Here is a 13,773-nt window from a genome sequence, read left to right as displayed (position 1 = left end):
CACAACAGAGCTATTGATATAGAATGCTGAATCAAAATGCTAAGTGTCAGAGATATGTAGTAATTTCTTTGCTTAAATTCAACATAGCCGTCTGTTGCTTCAAGTGGTTAATTATTCAGTTCTGCAATTATATTTTATTTATTTGTTTATATTTTATTTATTTATTGACTATATTTCTACACCTCCCTTCTCACCCCAAAGGGGACTCAGAGCAGCCTACAATTATGGCAAAATTCAATGCTGCATTACAAATACAAATACACAAATAGAAGACAATGAGCAATAAAAACAGATAAAACATATAAATACAATTAAAACAGGATTGAAACATAGTCATTGTTTGTGCTTCTACATCTAAGTCAAATTGCAAATTGCACTACGCCCCAAATGCCTGGTTCCAAAGCCAGGTCTTCAGCTTTTTCCGGAAGACAGGGAGGGGGCCAGTCTAATGTCACTGGGGATTTGTTAACATAACTTATTCTTTGAGTAATCCCAATGCATCCAGTCCTTAAATTCCTAAATGGTGTATACCTTGCTAGCCAAGCTGCCAGGTACTGGGGGATACTAGATATCTTCAATACATTTGAAATGGGCCCTGGCCCCATTTGGTAGCCAGTGAAGGACTCTAAGGAGCTTTTGTTCTGCTCCTGTTCTGACACAGACATGTGGGTTTCTCACTCGCTGTTCCCGTTTAGAAGCTTAGTCTCAACAATCCAGGCATGGAGAAAGGGAGTGTCCTGATTCCCAACTTTTCTGCACCCTTTGCTATTTTCGGCTAATGGGTTAGTTTTCCTGATTTTTTACTATGTGCTTTCCTCAATGGGTTCCAGTGAATTCAAGTGTTGTTTTCCATTCAGCTGTGATTTTACATCTCACCACCATCAGTAACAAGCATATGGAGCATTTGTTCTGCAGGTTTTCATTGTCATTCTGCTCACTAAGAACCTCTCGGGACAGCTTTCTGGCTGTAAACCAGGCCATTCTGTATCCAAGAGGAGATGAAAATTAAGTCCCTGCATGCAACAAATGAGATAGAAAGTTCTGGCCTCGTCAAAATGTACACAGGATTGCTAGACTGTTCATCAAACTCCTCCTCCCATCCCTGAAACAGAAAGCCATATAGATATTTCTTCACGTCAATTTTTGTGTTCTCTCCAAGAGTAAACAGCCAGTTTGTTATTGAACTCCACACCTTGCCATTTTCTTCTTGGGGAAAAAGAGGGCTTTAGGAGGCTGGGTGTTTATGTGTGTGTATGTGTGTCTTTTGGGATGTTGGATAAGGCATTTTATCAGGCTTATGTGCAGCTTTGAGCAGTTTGGCTCAAGTTTTCAAGTAGACAAATCACCTGAAAATCTCACTGAATGTTTTTCCATTCTTTTGTGAACTGCCAGACAATCTTCAACACTGTATAAGTGGTGTTTAAAGGGAAAGGCTCCAGGCTGCATTTTTATTTTCTATCTTCTGATGAAATAATAAGGAATAAAGGATCAAAAAGGAACATACCCTGATCGTTCTTGGCTCATTCAAGAGTTTGGATGATCTGATCCACATGAGTCAGCAAGAATGGAGTTTCTTACTGTGCATAATTCCTAAAGCAATATTTACAACTAGGTGCATTTTCATTTAAAATGGACTCCAGATCATGATTGGGAATGACCTGGATCAGTATCACGGGTCTCCAGCTTTTCCACATTCACAAGGGGAATCTTTTTTTAAAATTAAAAATGTGTGTACTTGAGGTCAATCTGAAGCAAGATTACCAAACAGAGATGATAACAGCTATACCTCAGTTAATGAAATATATGACTTCTTTAATAGAACCTTTGATACCAGAAGGGCCCCCTGGTGACACAGCGGGTTAAACCACTGAGCTGCTAAACTTGCTGACTGAAAGATTGGCAGTTCGAATTCAGGGAACAGGGTGAGCTCCCACTGTTAGGCCCAGCTCCTGCCAACCTAGCAGTTCAAAAACATGCAAATGTGAGTAGATCAGTGGGTACCACTTTGGCGGGAATGCAACAGTGCTCCATGCAGTCATGCTGGCCACATGACCTTGGAGGTGTTTATGGACAACGCCTGCTTTTCAACTTAGAAATGGAGATGAGCACCACCCTCTAGAGTTGGAAACAATTAGACTTAATGTCAGGGGAAATCTTTATCTTTACCTAGGCACCAGAAATGGAAACAACTTCGAAGTCATAGGGATACGTTTCCACACTACAAAAAAGGAAGAGCGGAAAACCTTTTATTAGCAACTAACAATACACATGTGGAGGGAAGCCTTACATAAGTAAACAGAAATGTTTTCAACCTTCTAGAGACCACTTGGAGACTTCTCCCAAAATCTATTTAAGGGCATTCTTTTTCTCGCTCATTGGCCTCCACCTCTCTTATGATTTCTGTTTTGGTTGCATAGATCTGTGTTCATTAAAAAAAATACTGGCAGGAAGGAGCTGCTGTTTACCTTTCTGGTTGTAGAATTAGCTAGAGTAAAAATCCCATTCTTTCCCACACCTTAAACTTCATTGCATTGTTTACTGTCGACCTAACTCCACAATCACACACTGAAGATCTGAGTTCCCCCCACACTTCTCCTGTGCTGTTAAAAACCATATAGCCAGACAGAGGAAGAGGTAAGAGGCATAAAACACTTTGTAAAAAGGATCTCCTTTGTCAACCATTTTGTTCTCTGAGGTATGTCTGTATTAAAGATCAGCTATGTTTTAATCTGTTGCTGGGGGAGGAATTTATGCACTAGAAAATGGGCATAAGTATACTGGCAAAGAGAAAACAATAATAGCCATTGACCCAGAATTGACTTACCTTCTATTAAAGAAGGATATTGCCATGTAAGAAAATTTGTTAATCTGGACCTCCAGGAGAGACTGGCTTTTTCATGACAGACCATTTCACTGATTCCATAGACAAAATGATTGTTCATCTCTGAGCCACAGACAGTGTGTTTTCCCATACCGAGTCTTAGAGAATTCATACTGTGAAATGCTCTTTTCTGTTTTGTGTTTTCCGGAACTCAAAGGAGAGATTTAATGAGGTGGATGAATGTACATCTGTCTCTTGAAAACTGGTGGAAACAAATGAAACCTTCACAGTTAGTGTAAGGAATGGGATGCGTCACATCAAACGACTGCCATGGAAAAGTTTATTTCAGTGTCTCTCTGTTGTGGGCCCCATTTTCAATGGCTCAGTTGGATGTTTTTTGCCTCCGTTTTATCTGTATGTGTTCCTAAAACCTGTTTCTCAAAACAGGATGATACTTAGAAATTGAATCACAATGTGATGTTGGAGAGTGATATACATAAAGGGCAACTGATAGATATCTCCCCCTCTTATCTGACTAACTTAGGACCCAGTGCTCCATGAATAGTATATAACTATCAAAATCAGTAAATAGGAATGCAGCTATAAGACTTTTCTTATACTATCTTGCACTCTGGTGTCTTCAGATGTCTGAAAGGCCCCAGAACCCCTCAGCATTGTGTTATCAGGTGGTTGAGAGGATCTGAAATTAAGCCCTTAATCGGCTTAATTATCAGGTTCTACCCTTGGAGGCATCGATTGGGCTTTCACTTGCTTTGCTACTATTTATCAAGAGGTTTAGCACCCCTGGCTGGTGTTGCATCTAATTCCAGCTGGTACTTTTGGTGATGATTATACACTTCAAGTATTTTTTACTCGGCACTGTTTAACAGGGTCCTGTTGCTCTTTGAAGTCTGTTGGCTTTGCCCAAATTATGTCATGTGAAGTATTGTGGTTATGCCATTTTCCTATATAATATTCTCATACTGCAATACACATTCAAGTGTTTGATATGAATGTGTGCTACAGTGTTCACAGATCAAACAGAAAAATATCACAACAACCTTTTGAACTTCAACAGAATCTTTTTTGCCATACATTAGGATACAGAAAGGGGCAAAATAAAAGAAAGAGTGTAACAGCATCTTCAAGACTGTCAGGATTCACATCCTTCTGGATCCTGTTACATTCTATTATACCCCCACTTCTACTGTTTTTTATCCTGAGGCCTGGATATCACTGTATCTGAAGAAATGGGTTTACATCCATGAAAGCTCATGCTAAAATCAATTAATCTTAAAAGTGCTGCCACTCTCCTTTTTTCTTCCTGACTTTTTTATTTGCATAAGACTAACTTGATTATTTCTTTTAAAATTATGACACAAAGTTATTCATCATCATCATCATCACAAGTGTCCTTAAAAACCCAAGAGTAATATCTGAGCTTTACTGTGGTTAACTTTAAAAGAAAAGGGGTTTTCCCCCTTGTCAATGTAGGTTTAGCAGAGACTTAAATATGTCACAAGGGAGCATGGAGCCGAGGAACACTCCAGGAAGCCCCACTCAGCAGTGACAGGGAGTGCAGGGTCAGAGGAGGATACAGCTCACAACACTTGCCTCCACTGGAATGTTATTTTTAAAACAATGTGTCCCTGTTGTTTATTATACTTTCTGAAAACTATTAACATTGCCATTATACAGTGTAGTGTTTGGGAAATTACCTGTTGTGTTGCATCCTTAGTCCTTCCAACCAAGGCATCTCAGGTAGACAGGCTGAAAGACCATGGAAAACCACTAGCAAGGTTGTCATCATCATCATTATTAACAACAACAACAACAAATTTATTTATAACCTACCTGCTCTCCCCAAAGGGACTCACGACGGTTTACAGGAATAACAAAATGGCAATCATTCAATGACAAAACCAAATAGACAATCAAAACAAAACATAGAGTGAAATAAACTCAATATAACTTATCAAACAAATATTAACTCGGTGAACATAAAGCATGAAAAACCATACCAATTAATATACAATACCTTAAAAGCACAATGTAATATAATATAATATAATATAATATATAGCGTAACATATCAGCAAGTAGAGGTAATTATCTGTTGTCAGGGCAGGAGTATTATTAAATATGTACTGGACTGGATGGGCTATTGGTCTCAATTCATGTCAACGTCTTGTATTTCCCTAACAATTTTTGGTTCATATATCATAGCTGAACAAAAGCCCTTAGATAATGTCAATTAGAAAGCTAATCAATATACTATTGCCTGAATCTCATGATGCTACTACTTATGCTTGTTGTTTTATTCTATTTTCTTTCAACGTTTTAGCATATTCTAATGAATTTCTCATTCTTGAGCCTAGTGAGTGAGAGTTGTAAGAACAGAACAAGAACCCTGAAGTTGTAATTTATGTTTGTTCCCTTTATCATTGTACTCAACTTAAACATTTATTTGTTTACTTTTAAAATTAGCAGTAGATGTTCCTGGAACTCTTTCTCATTTCCCCCCTCCTAAATCCTAATCTGATTTAGACTATAGAATGCAGCTGCTATTTACATTTTAAAAAGCTGACATAGAAGTTCTTGCACAGATATACATGCACACTGTTGTTCAATCTAAAATGTCTTAAGGGTAGCATCTCCCCAAAAGAGATTGAAATATTTATGAAGCTGAAATTTCAATTATATTTTGATTTTAGCAGTATCAGAACCAGTTATTTCAACAAACAGAAGATGTTGATGGAAAAACAGAAATCATAATTAAGGTGAGCAGAAAGATCAAGTTTGCTTAAACAATTGGCTATTATGCTGCTGTTTTCATTTTTGATACTGTAACTGTTGTTTTCTTTTGTTCAGTGGATTCCAAGTGCTTTCAGATTCAGTCTACTGCCTGGTGGTTCAGTAATAAGTTGTCTCATGGGTGTTCCTGTGATGCCACTCACCCTTTTTTGGCAACCTTGGGGATCCTTTTATGTTTAGGTTTTCATGGTAAAGCTGTACCTCCACATTTGCAGGTTAAGCATTTGCGGGTTTAATTATTTGCATATGTATGTATATGCCACTGTCTCTGCTACTTTCCTACACACAACTGAAAAAATACAGCACTTCTAGTTCCCCTAAAAATTGACCATAAAATTGTGTTGGAGGACCTGCAAGTGCCTAGAGAAGTGTTTCCTCCGTAAAAAAGAAATGTGCTTTCTATGTTACTTATATTTGTGTTTTTTCCACTTCTGTGGGGATCTTGTCCTTCTAGGCCAGGGGTCCTCAAACTTTTTAAACAGAGGGCCAGGTCACAGAACAATTTTAACAAATATAAACTTATTAGTATTTCAATGGGAAGTGTGGGCCTGCTTTTGGCTGATGAGATAGGATTGTAGTTGTTACTGTGTGCTTTCAAGTCATTTCAGATTTAGGTTGACCCTGAGCGAGGGCCGGGTAAATAACCTTGGAGGGCTGCATTCGGCCCTCGGGCCTTAGTTTGAAGACCCCTGTTCTAGTCCCTGCAGATGTGAAGAGACTACTGTACTTCACTGCCAAGGCCAACTACATTATGGCCATAGATCAGTAAGTGCAGAGAAACACAAATATAACAGGTGTATATGTGTATATGATCTCCATTGTGAGTTCTGGAGTGACTTGTGCTTTGTTGGTAAGGCTGAGTGCACAGCAAAGTCTTCACTGTAGTATGGATTCAATGTGGAGAGCAACATTTCTTGCTAACTATGTAGCATGTGCTGAAAAATAAAAGATATAAAACTGTAGTGATAATTCATGAAGACAGAGGCATTCACATATTATATAAAGCCACTGCAACTTCTGCTACATGGAGGGAAGAACTGTTACCTATGTTATGTATATCTGTGCGGATGACCTATATGGGTTCTGCTATATGGCTTCTGTTTAGCTCTTTCCATGGGTTACATACATTGCCTTGAATGGCCCAGTGGTTGCAGTCTGGATTTGGAAAAAGTACATCTACAGAACAAGTTGAAGTCTCGACCCTGGATTCTGTGGCCTTTGGCTTCACCAAGATGGCCACATCAGCTTACTAAAAAAAAACAAGAGATCCAGTCACAGATCTCATCTCAGTGTCCCTAATTTGGCCCTGTTTCAGTTTAATCAGTCCCAGCCTTCCAGGTGCCATTCAATATAAAATAATGCCAGGCTGGTTATCAGTTACTTACATGTTTGTGCAGTTTCTTCCTTAACTTCACCAAAAACTAAAAAAAGGAATACAATTGCATGACATTTGTTATGTTTTGAGGTTAGCAGATAATTTACAAGGCAGATGGTGCAAGCAAAGTAGGTGTTCATCAGGGTGCAAATTAGTTGGGCCTGGGAGCAAGCAAGCACTTCCATCTGTACTAAATATGGCCTGGATGCTCAACCTCTCACAAAACGGCAATTTATTCATAGCCAAAAATGCTTTCCTGTGCCAGTCTTCTGCAACCGCACCAGGTTGCTAATCACACTTAGGTAATTGTGTGAGCCACAAACAGATTCAGTTCTTAAACACTCCTGTCATGTTTTTTTTAAAAAATATTTTGTTCAGGTTTGGAATGAGCCATCTGAACATAAAGCTTTTTTATTTTAATGACAGCTCTCTGTAATACCTTTCTTCTTGTTCTATTAAAAGTGTTGCCTCATTCTAAAGAAGGTTCTTATTCATATGAATGAAAAAGTGCTCAGCTAGGGAGTCATGGGTTTTTTTTTAATCTAATGCTTTTCTACATCTTTCTCCCACCTCCTTATTTCTAAGAAATAAGAAAACATGGTCCCTCCCAGTAGCTGGCAAAAGGTGGGTGGATGGGAGCGCTAATGGAGGGCCTTCGACTTCAAAAAGTTGCACTTCACAGGTTTTTATTCTTGACAATCTTTTCTCTGTTTCATTGGAGGAATGCTTTCTAGGTATAGATGAACCTCACATTAGTCCTAGCCAGCATAGTTACATCATGAGGGATGATGGAACTTGCAATCCAACAGTATCTGGAGAATCATACTTTGGGAAAAATGTTTTTGGAAAAAAATTACAACCTCTAGGGTTCTCTGGGTCTTGGAGATTATGGGAATAGTAGTCCAAAAAGGGACATTTCCATGTTCTACCCATCCCACATCTCAAAGTGTTGTTAGCTTGACCATAGGGAACCAGTGCTGTTACCTACTAATATCAAGCACCAGGCCAGGTCTTAAAGGTTTTCCATCGCAGTTGGAAACTGAAAGAACAAACACATTTTCCTAAGAGCCTTTGTGTTCTCCATCTATCAGTTTCAGTTCTTACCTATCCTAAAAATATTGGGTAGGGAAATAAGCATTCACCAAAAAACAGTGGGATGGATCTGTGGCCCATTGTGCCGCCTCAAGCAGAGCAGCAAACAATGGCCTCCTAAGCTCAGATAAAGGCCCTCTGAGACTCACCAGGCTTTTGATATGAAGGATGCAAAATTCCAGACACCCTTCCTGTTACCTGACACTATGAGGGCTGATCCTATAATGGTGTTTAAGACTTACTGCTGAGTAAATATTAATGGAATTCTATTGGGGTGTACAATCTAGACTGAAACCATGTTTAAGCAGTTTCTTTCTCTCCTTACATTTAATGGAAACATGATGGATCTTTGTTTTCAACGAAGAAGAAGTTGGAGAGATGATACCTGTAGTCTATATAAAATCATAAAGAACTCTGTTGTTTCAGCAGCTGCCTTGCTTCTCTTATTTAAAACTATTTGTTTACCTTCTCAACTATAAAGTCAAGAATATATTCCCAGTGTTTACTGCCATAACCTGATAATGCTTTTTGTTCTTCAGGAAGACTGGAGGCAAGAAGCAACTCTAATCCTTCAGTTGTTTATGGAAGAGCTGGGTGTTTTTTTTTTTTTAAAAAAATCTGTACACAGATCTCAAATGATGAGATAGTGCATTATCTCTTATTCTTTATTCCCCTCTCATACTTGGTGTATTAAATATTTGCAAGAGAATATGCTTTTCTTGCTCACTGATGTTTGCTTCTTTGTCTGTATTTGTGACAGCAATCCTGTGTAAACTGTGGCCGTGAGGCAATGAATGAATGCACTGGCTGCCATAAAGTCAATTACTGCTCAACGTTCTGTCAACGGAAGGTAATGAATTTTTTTTCCATCTCAGACTCAACAGTTCAGAGATACCTGACTTGACTGGAGAAAAGGCCACCCAAGCTGGAGCTGCTGCTTTTAAGGAAGCACTTGAGTCTTGCTCTATAGGTGCTTTCCTGACTGTGCCACCAAAACTATCCCCATGTGCACCTGACTGATGAACATCTCCAGGTTCTCTGTCTACCTAGGTTGGGAAAAAGGTGGCTGAGGAAAAGACTCTTAGTACTTTTCCAGAATTTCAGCAATCGCTTTTTTGGATTCATCCCACCACCACCACCCCCCCCCACTCCCCCTTAATTTATATGCCACCTTTCTCCTAGATGTCATGTAAAACATTTGTCTTTTGATAGCAGGCTAAAATAGTTTTATTTACATTGATTTAAGTGCTGAGACTCATCTCTTATCTTCAAAAGAATGGTAATGTTGTATTTTCCTACTAGTTTCCAATGCTTTTGTGGCTTTAATCTCCTTCTATGAACTTTTTATTTTTTGTTGGTTTATCTCCCCCCCCCCCCCCCACACACACACACCAGTAGAGATAGGGCTATAGGTGGGATTTAAGTTCTTTGTGAAGTAACTCTTGGAGTATCCCAAGCAGGATGTCTTTTCCTTTTCCCCCCACAGAATTTGCTTTGTGTTGACTTTTGTTTCATATTCTAATCTTTCTGAATCTTATTTTTAGGACTGGAAAGACCACCAGCATATGTGCGGACAGGCGGCCTCAGTCACAGTTCAGGAAGAAGAGGTTCACGTTACAGACACGGTGATAGAGAAGGTTGTTGTTTGAAAGGCCTTACCATTCCAGTTTACATAGATACTAGCCTGGCTGGACCAGTCATTGTCCTATTGATTAAGAGCAACAGCGGTGAACTCACAAAGAAGATAAAGCTGTGATATTATTTATTTGTTGCTGGTCAACATAAGACTCTTCTCTAACAGCACAGGAGCAGAAAATGCATGGACATTTTCCTTTCTGTTCAGGAAACTCAGGAACTTAATTCTACAAAGCTTTCTATGAAAACATGTAGAACCAATGGGTGGTTTATTTGGCTGTAACTGGCAGCTCTAATGGATGATGTTGGCTTTTTGAAGTAAATTATAAATGTTCTTTAAAGTGGGTAATGAGACCTGGGTGCTTTTAAAAAAAATTGAATAAACATTGTGCCTGTTGTTCCCTCCCAAAAGACCTTCCTTTTTAAAAAGCAAAACAAAACACAGTATAAAAAACACACACACCTTCATGGTCCTGGTTTGCTGGTTTTTTAGAAATTTGCCAAAGGCTGCATCTACATGGACAATGTAATGTGTGATGAAAGCAGCTGTACTGAAAGTGAAGTGAATGCCTAATCACACGTCAAGCACAGAAACCAGGTTGAAGCCGGGATGGTGCTTGTATGCACTGAAGAGGTCAACTCCAACACAGTTCCAAGATCTGCAGTATCCGTGCCTTCATGGCTCCTCCCTGACCCTTATTCAGTTTTGCCATGCAATGTGGTTTACATCCACATATATTGGAAAGCATTAAACAGCCTAATTTAGACTATCCCATGATTTTGCTTATCCCAGTTTAAGGCCTTGAAAGCATGTTCCTGTATGAGTTTGCTCCATGCATCATTTGACCACTATGCCTTTGAGCTGCCTTCAATCCAAGTTAAGACCAAGGTTATATCTGAACTTTGAAGCTATTACTGGTTTTACTTCTTTTTGGTTGGTTGGCACCTCTTCCTTCAGGACAAAATGATTTAATACAGTAGGTCACGACTTTCACCAAGGTTAGGGATGGGAGACCCCTGCAAGAATAGAAAAAACATTATTTAAAAAAATACTCTTTTTTGCCTGTGGACACACATTTTAGGAATCTCTAGGTCTCCTAGAAGAAATCTATGGTCTATTTTTGCTGGAAGTTGACTATAGAGTTACCCTGGAGGATCTAGAGATTCCTATAGAAAACATGTTAGCCAACTCCGTGAATAATCAAATCTCAAAAGTTAAACTTGCAAATGTGGAGGGCTGGTTGTATATTATAAATTGCAGGACATGTGTCATACAGAGCAAAGTACAATGCCATTGTGATTCTTCTTGCAGCATTTATCTTCAGCAGTGACTTCCAATCTGATGTTATATGTCTAATATTCCCAGAAACCTTCTCCACTGACCATATTGGCCTTGGGTTTCTTGGAGCTGAAGTCCAACAATATCTAGCATTCTAAAGTTGTAAATTTCTGTTCTGGAACACAATCTGTATTGAAAATTGTTTATTTGTATTATGACTTTGAACTGGTGATCCAACAGACCTATGGCTTGAGTATTGAGCTAAGATTTTTGGGAGACCAGGGTTCGGATCTGAACCAAATGTCTTCATTCAAGTTCCAACTGATCACAAGACTATACTGCTTTCTTCTTGTTTAGCCACCTTTTCTTCTACACTTTTTGTCTCCCAGGTTCTTACTGGCATTTTGTTACTGTTTGATATCAATATCAAAAGCAGTCAAGAAGAATCTCTCACTAGCGGGACTGGCCCTAGATCATGTTGGAAACACAAGAGCACAACTGATTAGTTTACAAAGCAATGAGGACAGTTAGTGAGTGGTAGGCATGTGGCATGTTCAGGAGCTTTAATTTCTAATGTTCTCACCCATTAACTGGTAAACTTGTAGAAAAAGGCCTTTAGGTTGGCATCCATCTCACAGAAGGCACAAATAAATAAATTGTGTATAAAGTCATTGAGACAACACTGTTTGTCTTTGTAATAGTTAATTTCATAATTTCAAGCTTAATTTCACCCTGTTCATTTTCTGATATGATAAAATATCCTTTTCATTTTTTCCACTGAAAGCAATCACAAATCTGTAATGAAATCAGTAAAATGCAAACTTTACAGCTCCGACTTGTGCTTGCAAAAATAAAAGAGAAGGTGCAACTGTGTATTGCTTCAACATCTCCCCTGAGGAGAGAGATCTATTCTAACAAGAAAATTAGCTTGAAAATAACACCTCCTGAGTGTTAAAATTACAGAATATTAAATGAGCAGTGTTCATTCCTGTGAGAAGAAAAAAAAAGGGCTACAGCAGTATAATAAAAACATAGGTAATGTTAGTGAAAGAGGGTTCTTTTTCACTACTGGCCAAGTTTAGAGATTCCATTATTTATACATTTGTATCCTGCTTTCCTTTAGAAAATACACTCAAATGCAGCAACTGACACTTTTCAAATCTGGGGCATTGAATTGTACTTTAGTGCCTAATTTGAAACATTGCAGACGTTATTTTCTTATGTATGTATATTTTAATAATAATAATAATAATTTATAATTTCATTTCTCACTTGCCTCTCCTCACAGCTTGAGGCGGGTTTCAAATTGTTAAAAACACTCTGTAAAATGCACATATTAACACACACACACACACACACACACACATATACAATACATATAAAAATACACGAACAAAAATTAGACCTAAAATTGAAGTTTAAAATTTGGCATTAAAACTGGGTAGGCCTGTCAGAAGAAACAGGTCATCCTGAGTCGCCTTCAGGGTTGAGAAGGGCAGGATATAAATGTGGTAAATAAATAAATAAATACATTCATTTGTGTCTTAAATTCTGACAGTTGATTTAGTTGTCGGAGCTCTATCGGCAGGTTGTTCCACAGCCTTGGGGTGGCTGATGGAAAGGTCCTCTAGGTGACAGTTGCTAGTCGAGTTCTTGCAGGCTAGAGCAGACGCCCCTCAGAAGACCTCAGTGTTCAGGGAGAAGGTGATCCTGTAGGTAACCTGGACCCAAACCATGTAGAGCATTAAAGGTCAAAACCAACAACTTGTACTTTGTTTGGAAACTAATTGGCAGCCAGTGAAGAAGCTTTAGGATAGGTGTAATATGTTCACTCCTGGATGTTCTTGTAACCAATCTGGGTATCATATTTTGAACCAGCTGGAGTTTCTGAACTTGGAACAAAGGTAGCCCAACGTAAAGCACATTTGCAGAAGTCCAACCTTGAGGTTACTAGTGCATGCATTGCCATCTTTAGGTCCACCAAATCTAGGAAGGGGTGCAGCTGGCAGATCAGCCAAAGCTGATAAGTAGTAAGCACTCCTGACTGTCACATCTACCTGGGCTGACATTTGGAGAGATATATCCAGGAGCACTCTCAGGCTATGGACACAGTCCTTCAGGGTGAGTGTAACCCCATCCAAAACTGATTGACACACCTCCATCCCTTGATTTTTCCTCATCCAGCCCATTACCTCCTCCAGGCAGTTATTCAGAGGAGACACACTATCTTTAGCTGTTGCTGTTTTTGAAGGCATAGAGAAATATATTTGGATGAGCATACAGATAACACTTTGCCCCATGCCTACAGATAATCTCTCCCAGAAGCTTCATGTAAATATTAAAGAGCATTGGGACAGAATGGCACCTTGTGGGACACCACATCACAACTCCTTTTGAGGAGCAGCTATTCCCAAGCAGCACCACCTGTAACCTGGCTGAGAGGTATGACAGGAACAACTGCAGCACAGTGCCTCCTATTCTCAGCCCCTCCCCCCAGGTGTTCCAGAAGGATACCATGGTCAATGTATCAAAGGCCGCTAAGAGGTCTAGAAGCACCAACAAGGACACCCTCCCCCTGTTAGTGCTGAGATGGACATCATCCACTAAGGCAACCATAGAAGTCTCAACATATCCTGTTCAGAAGCCAATTTGAAATGGGTCACGGAAGTGTGTGTCATCCAAGACCACCTAGAGTTGGAGGGCAACTGCCTTCTCAATCAGCTTGCCCAAAAAAGGGAGGTTGGATACTGGCCTGTA

At 39.3% G+C, this 13,773-nt stretch overlaps 1 protein-coding gene across 3 annotated transcripts in view; it reads left to right on the top strand.

Moving 5' to 3' along the window:
* DEAF1 (DEAF1 transcription factor) overlaps positions 1–10,148 on the top strand; it is a 40,578-nt gene extending 30,430 nt beyond the window's left edge. For 2 of the 3 annotated variants that reach the window (XM_060769364.2, XM_060769372.2), the window contains 3 exons: positions 5,536–5,601; positions 8,863–8,952; positions 9,647–10,148. In XM_060769364.2, coding sequence (XP_060625347.2) covers positions 5,536–5,601; positions 8,863–8,952; positions 9,647–9,751 — 261 coding nt within the window. In that variant the 3' untranslated portion in view covers positions 9,752–10,148. The remainder of the gene's footprint in view (positions 1–5,535; positions 5,602–8,862; positions 8,953–9,646) is intronic. The other variant, XM_067462586.1, reaches the window with a different exon arrangement.
* Positions 10,149–13,773: the final 3,625 nt, after the last annotated feature.

The sequence above is a fragment of the Anolis sagrei genome, chromosome 1, assembly GCF_037176765.1.
Source record: "Anolis sagrei isolate rAnoSag1 chromosome 1, rAnoSag1.mat, whole genome shotgun sequence".
NCBI lineage: Eukaryota > Metazoa > Chordata > Lepidosauria > Squamata > Dactyloidae > Anolis > Anolis sagrei.
The sequence above is the reverse complement of the archived record's forward strand: the minus strand, read 5'-3'. Positions and strand labels throughout refer to the sequence as shown.